The 22,056-nt window shown below is 43.7% G+C and overlaps 1 protein-coding gene across 1 annotated transcript in view; it reads left to right on the top strand.

Moving 5' to 3' along the window:
• The window catches only part of LOC121533323 (PR domain zinc finger protein 5-like), a 48,868-nt gene extending 35,581 nt beyond the window's left edge, over positions 1-13,287 (top strand). Inside the window, exons 14-16 of the mRNA XM_041839154.2 lie at positions 3,512-3,597; positions 10,347-10,451; positions 12,140-13,287. Coding sequence (XP_041695088.1) covers positions 3,512-3,597; positions 10,347-10,451; positions 12,140-12,304 — 356 coding nt within the window. The 3' untranslated portion in view covers positions 12,305-13,287. The remainder of the gene's footprint in view (positions 1-3,511; positions 3,598-10,346; positions 10,452-12,139) is intronic.
• Positions 13,288-22,056: the final 8,769 nt, after the last annotated feature.

Below are 22,056 nucleotides of genomic sequence, written 5' to 3'. Positions count from 1 at the left end.
GGTGCATCGGTACCGCTTGCCGTGCAGCGGCCTTCCTCTGACACGGCCTGGTATAGAGGTCCTGGATGGCAGAGAGCTCGGCCCCAGTGATGTACTGGGCCGTAAGCACTACCCTCTGTAGCGCCTTGTGGTCGGATGCCAAGCAGTTGCCATACCAAGCGTTGATGCAGCTAGTCAATATACTCTCAAGGGTGCAGCTGTAGAACCTTTTGAGGATCTGAGGGCCCATGCCAAATCTTTTCAGCCTCCTGAGGGGGAAGAGATGTTGTCGTGCCTTCTTCACGACTGTGTTGGTGTGTGTGGACCATGTTAATTCCTTAGTGATGTGGACACTGCATGTCTCAACTCCCATTATAAAGTAAATAACACCCTGTTGAAACAGGAGTAAACGGTGAAAAGTGATATTGATGAGAAAGACGCACCTGTTTCAGTAGCATGAGTCGCGGTCAAATTACCTTCGCAACTCAAGTAGGCCATTGACATTGGCTGATATCAACTGCAATAATTTCTGTAATCAGCGCTTTTTCCCCAAAGTTTTGTGACGATGATGTGTGGAGCGCTTTATATCCGTGGCAAATCATTTGAAAGATGCATCCCCTTTTACTAACCTTACACCATTGTTACGTTAGGTTGGCCTATATGTAAAACATTTTCCCTTTATGATGATGATCGGGACCGGTTAGTGGTAGTTTTGTGATAACTACACTATGATTTAAATTAGGGATTTTTTCTTAACCTTAACAATTCAATTTGGTTTAAATGTTTGAACGTTCACACCCCTAATGGGTTGTAGTGTGTCCTTACTCAGGGACTATGGTCTTTCACGTGACAAGCGGTACTACTGACTGTGGGACCTTTTCTCACATGACTAATAATACACATTTTCTCAGATAAAACTCTAGGCAGATGTGTGTGTAACATTTAATAAGATAAAATGGTATTTTACTAAATCTGATTCTGAGAAGGCTTGTGGGGGTTCTGTTTGTTTGCTTCATCATTGTACAATGAGGGTCTTCTCAGAACACATCTACATTATAATAACCTCTACCCCAAACCTGACAACCATAGAATCCCATCGTCATTTTAGTTCCTGTGAGGACCTACAGCCTGGAGATGAAGAGTATCCCTGCATGGAGGAGCATCAGAGCACAGAGGCAGCATGGCTGGAGGGAGAAGAGGGGTCTTCAGAAGAACCAGATTTATGCTCTAGCTAGCAGGAGGCTCAGTGGCAGAGTGCAGTGTAGTGCATCCGGGCATGGCAGCGCCAGCGGCTCTAGTTTTGGGGCAGGGCTGGCATAAATATGTAGACCTCCCCTCTCTTCTCTCTGTGGTGCTGCATAAGAGCTGGAGGCCCAGCTGGCAGGAAACAGAGAACTTTGATCAGGCTCTGCATGTGGCCGGCCGCAGCACAACATCTTTGTTTTTCTTCCTCCCTTTCTTCATGCCTCCAGTTCCTCTTTTAAGCTCAGATCTGCTCTGTTTGAAGATTACCATGGTCATAGTAGTTTTGGGTGGACATGTGTGCCTTAAGTATTCAGGGGTGTGAATACTTATGTAAATTAGATATTTCTGAATTTCATTTTCAATACATGTTTTCACTATGTCATTATGGGGTATTGTGTGTAGGTGGGTGAAAAAAAACATTGAATCAATTTTGAATTCAGTCTAACACAAAAGAATGTGGAATAAGTCAAGTGGTATGAATACTTTCTGAAGGCACTGTACATGTCTAATGTTTGATCATCATATAGTATTTTGTGTTTCAAAGAGTTTGTTGCCTATTGCCTAGTGTGTAGACAAATGTGTGCTTAGGGTGGGGGAAAAAAGTATTTAGTCAGCCACCAATTGTGCAAGTTCTCCCACTTAAAAAGATGAGAAAGGCCTGTAATTTTCATCATAGGTACACGTCAACTATGACTGACAAAATTAGAATTTTTTTCTCCAGAAAATCACATTGTAGGATTTTTAATGAATTTATTTGCAAATTATGGCGGAAAATAAGTATTTGGTCAATAACAAAAGTTTCTCAATACTTTGTTATATACCCTTTGTTGGCAAAGACACAGGTCAAACGTTTTCTGTAAGTCTTCACAAGGTTTTCACACACTGTTGCTGGTATTTTGGCCCATTCCTCCATGCAGATCTCCTCTAGAGCAGTGATGTTTTGGGGCTGTCGCTGGGCAACACGGACTTTCAACTCCCTCCAAAGACTTTCTATGGGGTTGAGATCTGGAGACTGGCTAGGCCACTCCAGGACCTTGAAATGCTTCTTACGAAGCCACTCCTTCGTTGGCCGGGCGGTGTGTTTGGGATCATTGTCATGCTGAAAGACCCAGCCACGTTTCATCTTCAATGCCCTTGCTGATGGAAGGAGGTTTTCACTCAAAATCTCACGATACATGGCCCCATTCATTCTTTCCTTTACACGGATCAGTTGTCCTGGTCCCTTTGCAGAAAAACAGCCCCAAAGCATGATGTTTCCACCCCCATGCTTCACAGTAGGTATGGTGTTCTTTGGATGCAACTCAGCATTATTTGTCCTCCAAACACGACGAGTTGAGTTTTTACCAAAAAGTTATATTTTGGTTTCATCTGACCATATGACATTCTCCCAATCCTCTTCTGGATCATCCAAATGCACTCTAGCAAACTTCAGACGGGCCTGGACATGTACTGGCTTAAGCAGGGGGACACATCTGGCACTGCAGGATTTGAGTCCCTGGCGGCGTAGTGTGTTACTGATGGTAGACTTTGTTACTTTGGTCCCAGCTCTCTGCAGGTCATTCACTAGGTCCCCCCGTGTGGTTCTGGGATTTTTGTTCACCGTTCTTGTGATCATTTTGACCCCACGGGGTGAGATCTTGCGTGGAGCCCCAGATCGAGGGAGATTATCAGTGGTCTTGTATGTCTTCCATTTCCTAATAATTGCTCCCACAGTTGATTTCTTCAAACCAAGCTGCTTACCTATTGCAGATTCAGTCTTCCCAGCCTGGTGCAGGTCTACAATTTTGTTTCTGGTGTCCTTTGACAGCTCTTTGGTCTTGGCCATAGTGGAGTTTGGAGTGTGACTGTTTGAGGTTGTGGACAGGTGTCTTTTATACTGATAACAAGTTCAAACAGGTGCCATTAATACAGGTAACGAGTGGAGGACAGAGGAGCCTCTTAAAGAAGAAGTTACAGGTCTGTGAGAGCCAGAAATCTTGCTTGTTTGTAGGTGACCAAATACTTATTTTCCACCATAATTTGCAAATAAATTCATTAAAAATCCTACAATGTGATTTTCTGGGGAAAAAATCACAATTTGTCTGTCATAGTTGACGTGTACCTATGATGAAAATTACAGGCCTCTCTCATCTTTTTAAGTGGGAGAACTTGCACAATTGGTGGCTGACTAAATACTTTTTTTCCCCACTGTATGTTAACTACTTAAGAGCATCTGTACATTGTCTTTGTATTACGCTCTGGGTAGTTTTGTATGTTTCCTTCTCTCTGATGTGTGTTTTCTCCCTAGGTGAGCGCCCATACCAGTGCCCTTACTGTGACAAAGCATTCAGCAAGAATGATGGTCTGAAGATGCACATCCGTACACACACTCGGGTAAGTCTCCTTTCCACACCCACTCCTCCCACACTCTCTCCTCTTTTTGTTCCAGGAACAGTTTGAGGTGTTGGTGTTACCCAGCCCGCATGGAAATTATTGTATTTTCCTCCACCTCCCCACACCCGTGTGTGTGTGCGTGTGTGTGTGTGTATCTGTGTGGTCACGTATGTCTTTATGTATGTGAGTAAAAGAAAACTGTCATGAAATCCAGGGAATAGCAGTAACATTCTGGAGCTGTTTTCGTTGTGAGCTGTTTTCGTTGTGAGCTGTTTTCTTTGTGAGCTGTTTTCTTTGTGAGCTGTTTTCTTTGTGAGCTGTTTTCGTTGTGAGCTGTTTTCGTTGTGAGCTGTTTTCGTTGTGAGCTGTTTTCTTTGTGAGCTGTTTTCGTTGTGAGCTGTTTTCGTTGTGAGCTGTTTTCGTTGTGAGCTGTTTTCGTTGTGAGCTGTTTTCGTTGTGAGCTGTTTTCGTTGTGAGCTGTTTTCGTTGTGAGCTGTTTTCTTTGTGAGCTGTTTTCTTTGTGAGCTGTTTTCTTTGTGAGCTGTTTTCGTTGTGAGCTGTTTTCGTTGTGAGCTGTTTTCGTTGTGAGCTGTTTTCGTTGTGAGCTGTTTTCGTTGTGAGCTGTTTTCGTTGTGAGCTGTTTTCTTTGTGAGCTGTTTTCTTTGTGAGCTGTTTTCGTTGTGAGCTGTTTTCTTTGTGAGCTGTTTTCTTTGTGAGCTGTTTTCTTTGTGAGCTGTTTTCGTTGTGAGCTGTTTTCTTTGTGAGCTGTTTTCTTTGTGAGCTGTTTTCGTTGTGAGCTGTTTTCTTTGTGAGCTGTTTTCTTTGATGGGGGTTTTTAATCTCTAAACCAGCTGGCCATTAGGAAATAACTTCTGACCACAACATGAGTTATGATGTATTCAATAAGTCACATGAAATATCCTTAAGCATACTTTTTTCTTTTTATAGATGTAGGAAAATCTGCACATGCTACTGTTTTTGTGTTTGCGAGTGTGTGTTTGTGTGTGTGCATTGAGTATTTCCTGAGGTACCAACTCCCAGGTGTCCATAAAGGCTTATCTCTCCATCTCCAGTGCTTCGGTTGATCTGCTCAGTGCACAGCCAAGCTGTAGAACGTAACACACCCAGGAATAGAGGTTCACACACCTCTGCCAGGCCGCCAAGCAGGGAGGGAGGGAGGGAGAGAGGAGTCCTGTCTTCCAGTCATGGTCTAGCTCTGCAAACATGAACGTTGAAGCTCTTTTTTCCAATGCGGTGCGGCCAGGACCCTCACTTAGGCTGCTCCCACAGTGAATTTCTTTAAGACTGGGGAGGATAATGAAGACTACTTAGAGCTGTAGATGGTAGACTAGAATACATCCACATCTCATAACAATCTCATAGCAGACATTGAGTACAGTCTTATTGAAAGACAGTGATTGGGTTCCTGACTGTATACGAGCGGAGGACATGACAGGTATCGTTAGTGTTGATATGATGAGCATGTACAGTGCATTTGGAAAGTATTCAGACCTCTTGACTTTTTTTTTCTTCCTCATTAATCTACACACAATACCCCATAATGACAAAGCAAACACAGATTTTAGAAATGTTTGCAAATGTATTACAAATAAAAAATGGGGAGCTTCGCTGCACAGTTATTTTCAGGTCTCTTCAGAGATGTTCAATCGGGTTCTGGCTGGGCCACTCAAGGACATTCAGAGACTTGTCTCGAAGCCATTCCTGCGTTGTCTTGGCTGTGTGCTTAGGATCGTTGTCCTGTTGGAAGGCGAACCTTCGCCCCAGTCTGAGGTCCTGAGCGCTCTGGAGCAGGTTTTCATCAAGGATCTCTCTGTACTTTGCTCTGTTCATCTTTCCTTCGATCCTGACTAGTCTCCCAGTCCCTGCCGCTGAAAAACATCCCCACAGCATGATTCTGCCACCACCATACTTCACCGTAGGGATGGTGCCAGGTTTCCTCCAGACGTGACGCTTGGCATTCAGGCCAAAGAGTTCAATCTTGGTTTCATCAGACCAGAGAATCTTGTTTCTCATGGTCTGAGAGTCCATTAGGTGCCTTTTGGCAAACTCCAAGCGGGTTGTCATGTGCCTTTTACTGACGAGTGGCTTCCGCCTGGCCACTCTACCATAAAGGCCTGATTGGTGGAGTGCTGCAGAGATGGTTGTCCTTCTGGAAGGTTCTCCCATCTCCACAGAGGAACTCTGGAGCTCTGTCAGAGTGACCATTGTGTTCTTGGTCACCTCCCTGAGCAAGGCCCTTCTCCCCCGATTGCTCAGTTTGGCCTGGCGGCCAGCTCTAGGAAGAGTCTTGGTGGTTCCATACTTCTTCCATTTAAGAATGATGGAGGCCACTGTGTTCTTGGGGACCTTCAATGCTGCAGACATTTTTGGTTACCCTTCCCCAGATCTGTGCCTCGACACAATCCTGTCTCGGAGCTCTACGGACAATTCCTTTGACCTCATGGCTTAGTTTTTGCTCTGACATGCACTGTCAACTGTGGTACCTTATATAGACAGGTATGTGCCTTTCCAAATCATGTCCAATGAATTGAATTTACCACAGGTGGATGCCAATCAAGTTGTAGAAACATCTCAAGGATGATCAATGGAAACAGGATGCACCTGAGCTCAATTTTGAGTCCCATAGCAAAGGGTCTGAATACTTATATGAATAAGCTATTTCTGTTTTTTGCAAAAACAAATCGAAAACCATGTTTTCGCTTTGTCATTGTGGGGTATTTTGTGTAGATTGATGAAGAAAAAATAAATGTAATCAATTTTAGAATAAGGCTGTAACGTAACAAAATGTGGAAAAAGGGAAGGGGTCTGAATACTTTCCGAATGCACTGTAAATGTAACCTGACTCAGAGCTCAGTGTTGTGAGAGGAAGGGCATGTTCACACTGGTCTCTCATGAGGTCATTTACTGCCTGTACCTCTGCACTACTTCTCTACCCACTGATGTTCTCCACCGCTTCACAGTTTTCCATGAGCTATGTGTGTTGAAGTGTGTGTGTGCATGTGTTTGTGTGTGTGGTTATAGCCATATGGGACTGTATATTCATGTACAGTATTTATTTATGACTTTTAACATGGTCATTAATTAATATGGGTATGGCCTGAGGGTTTTGTTGACACGTTTCGAGTACATTTCCTGTTTGCTCAAGCTCAAACCATTTCATTGCATCCAATGAACCTGAGCTGCAGGTACGGTATAAAGCTTCAGGCCTGAAACAGTACAGTGGAAACAGGCAGCTGGCGGGACCGGGAAACTCCTATCAGATCCAATTCTCTAGAGAGGACTTGATGAAACGTTAATGTTTGAATTGAGACATGGCTTTGTGTGTTCCCGGCTCTGTCTTTGCTCAGTGCACGGGGACTGCAGTAGTGAAATATGGGCTGAGCTGTGACACATAGCAGAGAGCTGGACGTTGACGTCACTACTCAGCAGAACAATGTAATTTGGCTGAAGGAGCTCCAGCTCAGTGTTAATGTATAGTTTAGAGATGGATCTGTTTAGAGTTTTGTGTTTATCCCACATACCAAACCATCTGCAACAATGAGAACACGTGATTCCTATAAAGCTGCTGACATGTTGCCTGGTCAGAGATTTTTATTAATCTCTTTAAGGTTCTGTGATGGTGACAAGAGTGATCTGACTGTAAACACACTGATTAACATTCCACTGGTTCTCTCTGTGGGGGGTGCCTGTTCGGTTTTGTTTGACTTTGGCCCAGAGTTCTGATAGTTCCAACATAATCTTCCAAGTACCTCTGTTTTCAGTTTGAAAACCTCTAAAAGGGTTTTACTGTAATACTTTTCCATTGGTCAGTTACAGCTGGTTCCTATTGATCCAGTATATCAGTCTCTGATTGGTTCATCACAGCATTAAGTGATCGGACCAGTTTAAATGGGTATTAGCAATATGGCAGTTGCTCCACTTTGACCTCTGGTAGGCTAGGTGGAATTCTCACCATATTGCTAATACCTCTCCAATCCTTTCAGAGCTATACGAAGTGCCTAGGGGTATAGGGGCAAGGGTTTGATTTTGTATTGGGTAACAGAAGATGAGGACATCCCATGTGGCCATGTGGCCATGTTGGTTTAGAGATGACCATTGACCACACTTTTGATATGAAATGTGATCCTCCTGCCTCTCTCAGAGTAAATAAACAGAGCTTTATCCCATTCATAACCCTGCAGACTCCTGAGTGGCCAGATTCAGAGGTGAGCCAGTCAGAGGCACAGGTCAAAGGTCACTAGGGTGGACAGCTGCTGAAGAGCGGAGGTCACCAGGTACAGATGTTAGATGTTACTGGGGCCACAGTGATGCATTCTGGGTCCTCCACATCACCCCTCTACATCCATGTGTTTCCTAAACTCTGAACTTTAACTATTTTTGTATTTTTTGTATGCCATTCAGGGGAAAGATTTCCCTCAAGTGGGAAAGTGAGGCTTTATTAGAAAAGTTATACCTATTTAATTAGCAGATTTTACTGGTGGTTTACAGTACACAGACCGTCACTTACAGTGCCCTCCACAATTATTGGCACCCCTGTTTAAGATGTGGTCGAGGACTTCCAAAAATTCTCCTTTTTTTTTAAACAACATAGAACCCAAATGCAAAAAAAGAGAAAAATCCAACCTTTAATTTAAGTACATTACTTTGGTGTAAAAATAAATAAATCACACATTTAGAAAAAAAAAAACTTGAAATCATGTGTCCCACAATTATTGGCACCCCTGATGTTAATACTTTGTACAACCCCCTTTTGCCAACAAGACAGCACTTAATCTCCTCCTATAACATTTCACAAGATTGGAGAACACTGAGAGAGGGATCCTTGACCATTCTTCTTTGCACAATCTTTCTAGATCATCCAGTGTCCTGGGTCCTCTCTTATGCACTCTCCTCTTTAGCTCGCCCCACAGGTTTTCGATTGGGTTGAGGTCTGGGGACTGAGATGGCCATGGGAGGACCTTGAGTTTGTGACTGCTGAACCATTTTTGTGTAGATTTTGCCACATGTTTTGGATCATTATCCTGCTGAAAGACCCAATGACGACCCATCTTCAGCTTTCTGGCAGAGGCCATCAGGTTTTTATTTAAAATGTCCTGGTAGTTCAAAGCGTTCATAATGCCATGCACCCTAACAAGGTTCCCAGGGCCTTTGGAAGAGAAACAGGCCAACAGCATCACAGATCCTCCACCATACTTCACGGTGGGCATGAGGTGCTTTTCGGCATACTCATCTTTTGTTTTACGCCAGATCCACTTAGAGTGTTTGTTGCCAAAAGCTCAATCTTAGTCTCATCTGACCAAAGCACACGATCCCAGTTGAAGTCCCAGTGCCGCTTAGCAAACTCCAGACGTTTACGTTTGTGAGTGTTAGTGAGAAAAGGCTTTTTCCCTTGCATGCCTCCCAAACAGCTTGTTGGCATGTAGAGAGCGTCTGATGGTTGTTTTGGAGACTTTGTGACCCCAAGATGCCACTCTTTGATGCAATTCTGTGACAGTGAGCTTAGGACTTTTTTTTACTTCTCTTACCATCCTCCTCACTGTGCGTTGTGGCAAGATAAACTTGGGACCTCTTCCAGCCTTGTTTGTCACTGTTCCAGTTGTTTTAAACTTCTTAATGATTCCTCTGACTGTAGATACGGGCAAGTTAAGGCGAGTGGCTATTTTCTTGTAGCCATTGCCTGACTTATGAAGGTCGACACAAATCTGCCTTACTTGAATGGTGTGTTCTCTTGTCTTTGCCATGTTGACAAATGGGTAAGAGAATTAGGCCTCTGTGTCACATCATATTTATACCCCAGGGAAACAGGAAGTCATGAATTACTAATTAAAAGTTCCTAGATACCCTGACCAACTTTAGCAACTACGGAAAAATATATATTTTTAAAAATCAATTAAAATTTTCAGCGGAATTGTTAGGGGTGCCAATAATTGTGGGACACATGATTTCAAGTTATTTTTTTTCTAAATGTGTGATTTTTTTTTTACCACCAAAGTAATGTACTTAAATAAAAGGTTGGATTTTTCTATTTTTTTGCATTTGGGTTCTATGTTGTTTAAAAAAAAAGAGAATTTTTGGAAGTCCTCGACCACATCTTAAACAGGGGTGCCAATAATAGTGGAGGGCACTGTATGTTCTGGTTTGGTCTCCACACCCAAGTTTCCCCCCCATACACTCTGTTAGGCGTGTCTATTTTTCTTTCTCACTCACACACACAAACATACTCACGCAGACATGTGCATTGAACCTGATCTTTACCTCCTTTTGTATCCTGTGTCTCTGGGCACTCCTTGTCCCGCCCACATGATAGCCCTTTTCCCAGGACCCTAACTTCCTGCATTCACCCCGTACCCTTGACAACTGATCCCTAAATGGGTAGAGACTTCGCTATCAGTGAGTCTTGTTAAAGACTGACACCCAAAGACTGACACCCAAAGACTGACACTCAAAGACTGACACCCAAAGACTGACACTCAAAGAAGAAGTCTTGCTATCTCAGGGCTTATTATTTAACTCTAACAAAGCTTTCAAGTGTCAAAACTATTTCCCTGAAGTCAGACACACACCTAGACTGAGAAACACACACACAGATTTCCTAAATTAAACACCCTTTTAGCTGAATCCTTGGTGATTTTACAGTATCCCCCCCCGCGGGCCGCCTGCTGCCGAGCCCTGTTATGTTGAGAGGTGATCTGTCGGTAAGGTGTGTGTTTGTCTGTGTGTCCCTGCAGGAGAAGCCATATAAATGCAGTGAGTGTAACAAGGCCTTCAGTCAGAAGAGAGGTCTGGACGAACACATGAGGACCCACACCGGAGAGAAACCCTTCCAGTGTGATGTGAGTCTCAAACCACCTTTCTCTGGACCCTAACCCTAACCATAACTCCAAATGGTGTGTGTTTGTGTGTTTATGTCCATGTATGTCTTTGTATGCGTGTGCCAGTGCTCTACTCAGCCAGTCTGTGGCATGTGGCCAGATGTGGGCTGAGTAAGATAAAGATCTCTCTCCTCTGGAGAGGCGTAGTCGGCTGATCTCACGTAAACACAGTGAGGGGATCAGAGGGAGAAATTACCTTCTGTTTATAATACCGCAGGAGTAATAATGATTCTCAGAGAGAGAAACACGCGACCGAGGATCCTGCTGGTGCTCTGGAAGAATCTTTAAGTCTCTAAAGTCTCTGTATCCCCCTCACTTTCCTCTAACCATGTCTGGAAATTGAAAAAATCTTTCCTTCCACTGGTTTTATTCTGTTTTATGGAAGAACCACAATTGTGTCTTTTTAAGTTAAGAGAGTTTTAAATCCCAAAGCCAATCAAATTGGCTGTTTCCTTAACCCTCAGAACTGTCTGACATGACGGGTCCTTTAAGGACAAAGTGTCTGGGTTAGCACTAGGGGGTTTGGGTTAGCACTATGGGGTTTGGGTTAGCACTAGGGGGTTTGGGTTAGCACTAGGGGGTTTGGGTTAGCACTAGGGGGTTTGGGTTAGCACTAGGGGGTCTGGGTTAGCACTAGGGGGTTTGGGTTAGCACTAGGGGGTCTGGGTTAGCATTAGGGGGTTTGGGTTAGCACTAGGGGGTCTGGGTTAGCACTAGGGGGTCTGGGTTAGCACTAGGGGGTCTGGGTTAGCACTAGGGGGTTTGGGTTAGCACTAGGGGGTTTGGGTTAGCACTAGGGGTCTGGGTTAGCACTAGGGGGTCTGGGTTAGCACTAGGGGGTCTGGGTTAGCACTAGGGGGTTTGGGTTAGCACTAGGGGGTCTGGGTTAGCACTAGGGGGTCTGGGTTAGCACTAGGGGGTCTGGGTTAGCACTAAGGGGTTTGGGAAACGATGGCTATCTCAGTTAAGGCCATCTCTTTATTGTAATAATTTTGGAATTCAGTTGATGAAATTCTTTCTTAATTCAGTATTAAAGGTTTTGATCGCTATTTTTCTTTGGTATCTCCAGCCTTCTATGTGTGATGACGTGTATCACAAATTTGATTAAACCGGGTTGATGACGTAATCACAGAAACACACACACTCACGCACTCGGTCACAGAAAGCCGTAGATTCTCTGCAGGTGGACTTTAGGGTACTTCTCCACGGTTTGCATTTTGAATGGATGATACAGTATTTGAGTGTGAAGAAGACATGCTGGGAAGCCTGAGTCCATGTGTTGAACTGCTGTGCTCATGCCAATGCAGGATTAATATGATTGATAGTTTGATATGGAGTCGTTTGTAGGGTGTAAAATGGATCATTTGTGATGGATGTTTAGTTTAATTTATATCCCCTTTGCTTTACTGGGAAAATATGATTTCTGCCTTGAAGCCTTCTCTCATGTGATTGGTTCAGTTAGCTGGTTGGGATTTCATAGCTTAATATTCCTCTGCAACATAGTCCTTTAGTTTAGGACTGAATTATTTAAGTAAGTTCCATCAGCGACCTACTAAAACAGAGATTTGTATGTACCATATTTAAGGTGTGATAATTCCCTTCTCTAACAGAGCTAACTAACACACTTCTCTTTCCTCTGCTCTCTGTAGGTGTGTGATCTGTCGTTCAGTCTGAAGAAGATGCTGAGCAGGCACAAGCTGACCCACAACCCCAACAGGCCCATGGCAGAGTGCTCGCTGTGCCATAAGAAGTTCACCAGGAACGACTACCTCAAAGTGCACATGGAGAATGTTCATGGAGAGACCGAGGGCTAGGGGACTTATCTATATGAGACAGTTTACTAAAGATACAGATACAGTATACTATATTTACAGTTATACATGCAGGATGACCTGCTATGCATTTCATATGTAGCAATAAGCAATGTTCGTTGCTATTAAATACTGTATATGCAAATGAAGAATATGGAAAAGAATACATTTAAATATTGAAACATATCCTGTACTTATGAATGATGGAGTATGAACATTAGATATTAAATTCACAGGGGGTTGAGGCACAAGACCCACACAGTTCTGATCTGCTTCCAAACCGCCCTTCTTTCCCTGTTTATAGTTTACATAAAATTTTGTTTTGATATGAACGTTTGGGATTGACATTTCCAGACAATGCAGCACAATACAATAATTAGCCTAGTTCAAAAACTCTCTATCTCACTTTCTGCTTCTAGGTTCCCACCTCATGCCAACCATACAGTGCCTTTGCTACCTCTGCTCAGGTGTCTTACTCTGCCACAACTATATGCTTGTGACCAGGTACAAACTTTCCAAAAAGTTTCCAAGCCAAAGATGTTTACCAAACACAGCCAGCCTACTCCCTTCAGCCCACACATAGGCTGTACAATTAATTACCATTGTCAAAGTTACTGTTACTGTTTGTCAAAAGAATAATGTTTCATATATGTTTCAAAATGTTTCATATTTCATATCCGCTAAGACTTTTTTATAGTTATTTCATATACTGAGGTACCAAGTAGTTTCTTTATGTGTTTACACTCCTGTTTTTGTAATCCTGTAGGTTAAATGGAAAATGTATTTAATGGATGATGCATTTCTGATTGTTTCTCTGTAGTTTTTATATGACCAGACCATAGCCTTCCTGTATTCCACAAACTGTTACACATTCCCTCTCTTTTACTGTTCATGTCAAACTGTGAATATTTCACATCACACTTCCCTGTTTTAACGTCATAAAAACCTCATTACTTACAAAACAGCCATTTACTCTGTTAATTCTAAGTGCGTGTCGGTTAACTGTTGGCGTTGGGGTATTTCGGAAACACTTTGAGAGTTTGTTAAAATTGTTCACTTTGTTGTTGTTAATTTAACCCTTATTCTTGGGTTGGCTGGGAGTCTGCTGAGAGCCTGAGGTAATTTAAGTGTTTTTTTCAGAGGCCACAATCACCATTCTGATCACCACTCTGCCTGATCTAAAGCCACTCACTAAAGAGTCTCTCTGATAGTTGCTCTACTCGCTGCTCTCTCTATAAAGGGACTCACTCAGACTCATTTCTCAAACTCATCCACTGCTGATGCTCCTGAAGGGCTCAAAGGCATTGGTTTGTAGGGTTTACTGAGTCTGTGAGAATCTCCTAAATGGCAGTTGGATCCTGGATCAGACTCCCAGAGCTGGGAGCCTCTAAGCTTGTCATCAAATAGGCTGCAGTGCTGTTGGAGTGGCTATAAATCCTGTCATGTTTGACAGTCAGTCTCCTCAAACACACACTCCGGTTAATAAAACCAATACAGTCGGTATGTCTATTTTCTGTGTTTGGGTGCTTGTTTATGTGGATTTGGTGTAAAATCAATCAATAAATCAATGTAGAAAACAGGGTAACACCTATCCCCCCCAGAGACTGATTAGGCCTATGCTACTCTTGCTTTGCTAAACTCATGGGAGATTGTGGATATGGGAAGAGACACATGTGCCTCTACAGGCGCATCTCCACCACTCACACACCCAGTGTCCCTGAGGACTGGGGTGGCTGACTGTTCTGCAGGGTTCTCAGATCAGATGTGGCCATGTTAACCTCTACTCCCTCTGGAACTGGGTTCACCACATGGCCTTCCAGGCAGGGCGTGGCTCAGCCTGCACACAGGGCCCTGGCCCACGCTGCCCACTGGTCCAGCTGTGCCTGCTGTCTGCCCGCTGCCTGCTCTTAGTGGTCAGGCCTCAGGGCCGCGCTGACACTCTCAAACACAGTGGCATTTTAAAAATGTTTTCCAAACAAAGTATGGGTGCTTTTTTCAACCGTGGAATACTCCTTTCCTCCTACACCTCAACGCAGAGTTTAGAGGGTTGATGGCTCTAAATGATTTAGGCTTTTCCCTTTTCTTGGGACAGCCCCCACTGCCACATACAGAGCTGTAGTACCATACACACCGGGGCTCCCAGCGAGTCAATGTGTTTCTAATTGCATGTTTTTACTGGAAGCCCAAGTTTCCTGCTGTGCCTCCCCATCTGTGAGTATGGCCAGACTGGGCCCAGACCAGACCAGCATCCACCCACTGCTCCCCACACCAGTCAGCCATGCCCACTGCCCTGCTGCACCGCCATGGAGTGTCATTACCACGCCAGCCTGGGTTTATGGCAAAACCACGGTCACGTTGGGAATGACACGGACAAGGTTGTCTCACCACTGTGTTTGGCCGTCGTTGCCGTGGTAACAGATAGTCTGGAACACTTCCGTGACCAGGGGAATGGTTGTTGGGTGCCCCGCGTGAAGGGTGCCATCCATGGGCATTTTATATGTATACGGAAGGGTGTGCGGGTCTATTCTGGGTGTCCGCTCCAACATTCCTGGACATTCCTTTAAAGCTGAGGGCCTGCGTCCATCGAAACCAAGGGAGTGGTACTCATGGGTAACAACAAACCCTGATGACCAAAACCACTTAGAGGTCAAGAATTTGACAGTGAGTAAGACAACACCAGCAGGAAAAAGAGTAATAGAAAAGTGTAGTAAAGATAATTGAAAGTTATAGGTGTAGAGAGATGGAGAGAAGGTTGAAGTTAAAGAACAGAATGAAGTGATACATCTCTGGTTTGACCTCAGAGCCTCTGCTGGCCTAAGAAAGCACTGCAGCAATACAAACTCATCACACTAGTATGAATCTGTCCTTGTTGTGTGTGTACGTGCATGCGTGCGTGCGTGTGTACATGCATGCGCGTTTGTGTGTGTAATCCAAATCCTCCTCTGACATAATTCAGCCCAGTATCACAAGCAAGTTGCATTTAAGTGATTGTCTTGAAAAGCCTTCAGTTTAAAAGGAGGATGCAGGGAACTGAGATACATCAACAATTATTTTCCTGCAAATAACCCGTGAGAAAGGAATAGTGGTGTTCTCACATAGTTTGAGAAGATGCAGATTGGAGGGCAGATATTGTATCCTTATTGTTTGCCCTGTATCTGCCAGGATTTGGGATGTGATTTAAACAAGGTGTCTCAGACTCCAGGCTGAAGCTGGGGCTCGTGAGAAACACCATGAATGTGACAATGTACAGAGAACAAATCTGGACAGGCATTGTCCCAAAACAGAATGTTCAAGTTCAAGAATGTCAGCTTTTATACAACTGTCTTCCCTGTACTATCAGATACTATGTTCCTTCTGAGCAGTAACTGTATTTCAGGCCTGGGTTATACCCAGGCTCTAACCAATATCTGGCAAATGTGTTGAGCTTTCTCTTGATCCAACAAACACTCTTCCCCTCTTTTTCTCACAGTCGAGAGAGAGAAATTATGAAAAAGGAGAATTGGACAGAGGATGAGAGAAAAGCAAAATACCACAGAAAACATGACTGTTGGGAGAGTAAAAGGCATCAGTCAGTAAGTCCACCTCTATAGCCCCAGCGGTCTTCAGTCCTGTCATCAGGTGCATTGCGTGTGCCTTCACCCTGCAGTGTCATTAGTGACCACAGCCCTGTCTGCACCTTATAGGCTGTTGACTGGGGAGACAATTGGGGAATGTCGTCAAGCACACTATTATACCTAAAGAAAAGGAGAATCTCCACTGCCTCAACTCTGTTCATTTTACACTAACAAAGACATTGTATGTGTCCTTCAGGATGAGATCTTTATGGAGATAACTACATACGGTATATACTATAGATACAATGACCAGAGTTCCGACATCACATAACACCTAACACAATTTAATTTTCTCCATTTAAAATGTCCTTAACAACAAATCCACTACTTGAACAGAAGATCCTATCAAATTCTGACCGGTTGCCAAGGTTCGTTGTAGCACAGGAAACTAGAAACAAATGTCAAGAGCCGCCGCATAATCTAATTCAACACGTTATTTTATTCATTTTGAATTCTGCTGTGTAATGGCTGCCGCTCCTCTGTAAACCAGAGCCATCTTTCCGGAATCCCCGTCTTATTCCCTTCCCACCGAGGTTCACCCATAGCTGTTCTGGGATTTACCGCTAGGTGATTGGTGATGACAGAGAAGTCTTAAATGGTCTAGTCAAAACATTTGTGCGAACGTGATGAGAGACCCACCATATTTCTTCTCTTTTGCTTTGGTCAGACAGTTACTCATCCCTTTACCATCCTCTTCCCTCTCCTTCATTCTTCCCTCTCTCTTTCGTTCTGTTTCACTACCCTCCCATACCCGTCTTTTAGGGTGCGGCTATATTGAAACGCCCAACACAAATCTCCTAAGAACACACACAGAGACATACACTGAGGAATAGGGCTCACTCACCCATACAGACATGCACAATAGCACTGGTAAATGTAGCCATTGACTGACTCAAGGCATATGTGCCTTGATACATTATCAACACAGGAGCGCACAAACACAAAGTAAATACATGTCATGTTGTGTAGTAAACTACACATTTAGGTTTGTTGTTGTTTGAGAGTGACAGGAATGAAAATGTAAAGAGTTGTATGTTAACACTGACAATGATGTAGTTGTCTTCTTGCAGGAAGTTCTGTTTTAGATTTGTTTTTATGTTTGAAAGTTAGCTGGTTGCACAGAATCACACGTGTGGGAGAGATGGAGAAACTAAACACCAGACTTATGGTCTGTTTCCCGTCAGAGCAGAGAGAGGAGCGACCCTGGGGTACACACCTTTCATCTGCTGATTTACCCTGTACTGAAAACACACACACACACAAACATACACACACACACACACACACAAGCAGGCAAGTATTTACGCATAAACACACACACACAGAGCTGTGACTTAGACGCTGAGAATGGCCTCCAGTGTCTCTGTCCTTTATGCGCGGCTATGTGAGGTGAGACAGGGTCTCTGTCTGAGCTCTTTACATTAGGCATGCTGAACCTGGTACTCCCAGACCACACAGGCAGACACACACACACATACGTGCACCGAATGGTAATTCCCCCAGCATACAGGGACATCATACAAGGGGAGTGACTCTGCTGTCAGAATGAACAGCTGCCTGGGCCAAAACACATCTATCTTTCACAGGAAGTTATTGGTCAAACAAATGTAATGGATCCAGTTTTCCTGTCTTGTTGTTTGAGCCATTTAACCGTATCTGTCTAACACACTCAAACACAGTTCTCACACACACACACACACACACACACACACACACACACACACACACACACACACACACACACACACACACACACACACACACACACACACACACACACACACACACACACAAACACACACACACACACACACGCAAACACACAAACACACGGTAACAGCTACTGTGGAGTGGAGACAGATGAGCAAGGTTGAGGTCCTGCTTCATAAAAGATGCCTCACTCCCACACACATTGTGGCTTCAGTGCTTTGCAAACACAGACTGCCTCTGTTGCACTGAGAGCTGCTTGTCTAAACACACACACATACTCTCATGTGTACTGTAAGTGCTTAGTGCTGTTTATTCTGTGGACATGGACATTATGACATGACGGCAGAAAAATGTGGCAGTATCGTCACATCAGATGTGAGTTGGCCGCCCCATACTCAATATTCTACTTTGGCCGCCATATTGAATTTGCAGAAAACTCCATGTTGGCCCCTGGACATAATTCAAAGACTATGAACTAAAGATGCCAAACCAACTGAGAGACTTTCTACAGTAAATGGCTGGCACCTGTCTATTACAATCCATCTAAAGATAAGTTAAACAGTACTACAAAAGACAGCACTATAACAGTACAGTATAAAGGTAACTCTGTCACAGTACATTGCCAATGTCTAAAAAGAGCAGCAGCACACATATGAGATCAGATAGTGCTCTCCTTTACTGCCTCTGTGCCGCCATAGTGAGCGGGATTTATGAGACAGAGACAGAGAGAGAGGCTGACCTGGGGACAGAGTGGCCGGGCTCTTCACACAACCATCCATTATCCCCTTGTTATAAATAAAAACTCTGTCCACACTCGGCAACTGGAAGAAGATGCAGAAAATATCAAGCATCTGTGTACTGTAAACCACAGTCAATAGCTGATAGCATCATGTGAATCATGTTGGCAAGGAAGAAAAGGATTACACACAACAGAGCACAATGAAGAGTTTAAAAACAGACCAAAATATGACATAGCTACTGTTGTTTGTGTTCATCAGAACATTGAATCTAAACAGCCATTGAATCTGAAAAAAAATGAAAGACACCCTGATCCCATCCTCAGGTTTCAGCATGTGTGATTGAGACCATTTATGTCTATGTTCTTGAGATAGTCTTTGATGCGTGGTGTAGGCCAGGGCTCTGTGTCTAAACCCTAAACCTCACACACAATGGTTCCGCTTGTTTCTCCCTGTGAATGTGGGCAACCCACATATTTAACCTCTGCAGCAAACCTTTACAACCACTGATCTCACATCTCTCTATCCCGCCACTCAGTTTAAACTGATACCATCACCAGTTTACTCATGCACAACACAACTGTGGACCACTCACGCTGGGCAGCGCTATACCACTCTGTAAGAACCATTTTGCTCCGAGCCATTTCAAATGGCGTGTTCTTCACGGCCAATGAGCAGCGAGCGCCACCTCCCAAGCTCCATTAAGCAGGAGAATTTATCGGCTCTGAACATCGCTGGCCACAGGTGCGTTCTGACCCACCAACCAGGGCTCCAGGGGGCGGCCTGGTGGCCACCAAACACTGGGGTCTCAGAGGGGAGAGGTAATAGGACAGGGCTGTACAATACAACGCTGTGGGGTTCTGTGGCCTCAGGGCTCGGGGCTTGAAGGCCTATAGTCTACGTGGAGTAGTTACACTGAGGATGTATACTGTAGGCTGATGATACAAGATGCACTAGATAAGTACATCAAAGAATATCAGCACCCACAATCTAACTTGCTTGAGGCGCTTTTCTCGTAACCTCACATGTAACTCTGTAAACAATTTCTATAAAGTAAACTTACATAATTCAAAACCCATTCTGCAATCTAAAGAGAAGATCTATGAATCCTTAGACTAATGAAAAAAAATCTATTCAGGTAAACAATTCAATAATCAAATCAAAATTTTTCCATGATGCACTGACAAGATACAAGCTGTTTTTTGGTAGTGTAATGTACTACTGAGGCGGTGGGTTTGAGGCTACATGGCATTTCCTTTGGTTCTTCTGGGAGGAACAGCCCACTACTTAACAACAGAGACTGTAGTGATTTATAACATTCGGCAAAGAGTTTTCATTTCCAATAAATCTCTCACTCCATCATTTTGCACAGCAACATATGTTTGTTTAAGATGGAGTTTTTCAAAGCTGCTGAAAAGTCATAACTTATCTGCCGACGTACATATTGTTCCATTTGTGTTCGATACTTTTCATGTGTCCTCGCTGCGTCTAAGATAACTCAACTCTCGATGGCAGCTGAGCACATTTGTTAAGGATTAACATTCATTTAACAGATTTTTTAAATAGTTTATCATCTTCAAAGCTTTGCCAGTTAGTTTCAGTAGCCTCTTCTCTCAGGCTCTACTGCTGTGACTTTAATTCTAGTTTATGCTTATTTCATTGAGCTTTAACTAAAAATACCAACATTAAAACATGCAGCTTTCATTCCCCCACCTGTTTGTGTAATTCAGTTGGGCTTCAGAGAGGTCTTGTTTACAGCTGGACAATCATGGTGAGGCGCTGTGTTTAGAGCAGAGAGCATGCTCTACCCCAGGTCACCTCCTCTTACGCTTTTGATTTTCCCTCTTTGTTCTGAGATCTGAAATGTGTTCCAGTTTGAGTTTCATTAAAAGCATGTCCTGAAAGTGGATCCGTCCCTTTGTACACCAGCTAGTTCAACAGTAACTGTGTGCAATCAAACTGGAAGCAGACTGGCCTCTTCTGGGTGGATGTGTGGACGTTGTTACATCAGTGTTGTGTGTGTGTGTGTGTGTGTCAGGACCCCAAAGTCCTAACATTTCACTTGAATGTCCTGGAAAGGTAGGAAAACAAAACGTTTTTGAAAAGTCTGTTTTTTTCAGGTCCTGAATTTGTTCAAATGCTATTTTAAGCTTAAGGGTTAGGTTTAGGGTGAAGGTTAGGGCTAAGGTTAGATTTAGGTTTAGGGTTAGGGTTAGGTTTAGGGTTACGGTTTTTGGGGTTAAGGTTAGGGTTAGGTTAAGGATTAAGGTTAGGGTTAGTATTAGGATTTGGTTTGGGGCTAGCGAAAATAAGATTTTTTATGTCAAACATTTTTACACTCCAGAAAGTCCTGAAATTTCACAAAAACAAAGTGTGTGTGTGTGTGTCTCAGAGCATAGGAGTCAATCTGGACCAGTCAGTTTCTCCTGTGAAACAATATCCTAGTCTAACATGGCCTAGCGGCTACACATTTATTCAGTGTGCATGACATCATCACAGCACATTACACCCCTCAGACCCATGAATGGTTATTTTACTCTCTCCTCTGGCTGAGGAAACACCCACGTCTGTGACAGAGTACAGCACACTTACCATACACTTTCCACAGGAACCAAGGGTCCAAACATCTCACTGTCAGACCTAACTGACCCGGTGTGACACTGACAACAGTGTACAGGACTCACTGAACCCACTGATATTGCTATGTTGTATGTAGGAAAGGTTGGCTTTACTTAGGTTGCAGCCAAACCTGTAGAAATCAAATGGCATCAAAGGGTTGATTTTAAATAACTGCCCTAAACGCTCTTTTTGGGCACAGACTCACATTTCCCAAAATGTCCTACCTTTGAAAAAAAAAAACTTGAGGTGGTGAATAACAGAATGACTTCAATTGACTTGACTGCTGTCGTGGAGGTCTTGGTTTCCCTCTACACATCATCACAGGAGCTTCTCAACCCGACCCATGGGAAAGCCTAGCAGAGCAAATAAATGTCTATGAGAATGTCTATGTATCAAACAACCAGAAGAGCTTCCAGATGTGACATGTCATCATCAAGGACATCCAATGAAGGGGGGATGAGTGACAGGCTCTCAAAGTGGACTGAAACATCACTCAGGCAGAGAGAGAACAATAATCGCCTCTTCAATGGCAACCTGTGTGTCTGTCTATCAACACAAGGGCATGTTTCAGTTTATGTGTGTGTAAGTGCACCGATTGAGTCTGGTATGTGCGCCCTGTTTTGGTAGATGATAATGTTTGTTTTTATGGATAACACCAGTGTGTGTGTGTGTGTGTGTGTGTGTGTGTGTGTGTGTGTGTGTGTGTGTGTGTGTGTGTGTGTGTGTGTGTGTGTGTGTGTGTGTGTGTGTGTGTGTGTGTGTGTGTGTTGTCCTCTTGCAGACCATTACCCCTGTTGCGTGTGTGTGTATGAGCGTGTGTGTGTGTGTGTGAGGTCCACTTGGAGACCCCTCAGTCAGCCCTGTAGCCAATGCACAGAGGCCCTTGCATCTCTTGAAATCACCTTAATGTGGAGTGACTTTTTGCTCCACTGGCGACAGGGCAATCTCTTTGTTTAGGGGGGAATTCCGACCCAAGTGAAGCATGCATAAATGGAACATAATTCCATTTTGATTCACTTTTTTCTCTACGTGTATTCTGACCTTGAATTTAAGCATGAGAATAGCCTGCTATTCA

The sequence above is a fragment of the Coregonus clupeaformis genome, chromosome 20 (assembly GCF_020615455.1).
Source record: "Coregonus clupeaformis isolate EN_2021a chromosome 20, ASM2061545v1, whole genome shotgun sequence".
NCBI lineage: Eukaryota > Metazoa > Chordata > Actinopteri > Salmoniformes > Salmonidae > Coregonus > Coregonus clupeaformis.
This window is presented reverse-complemented; position numbering and strand designations above follow the sequence as displayed.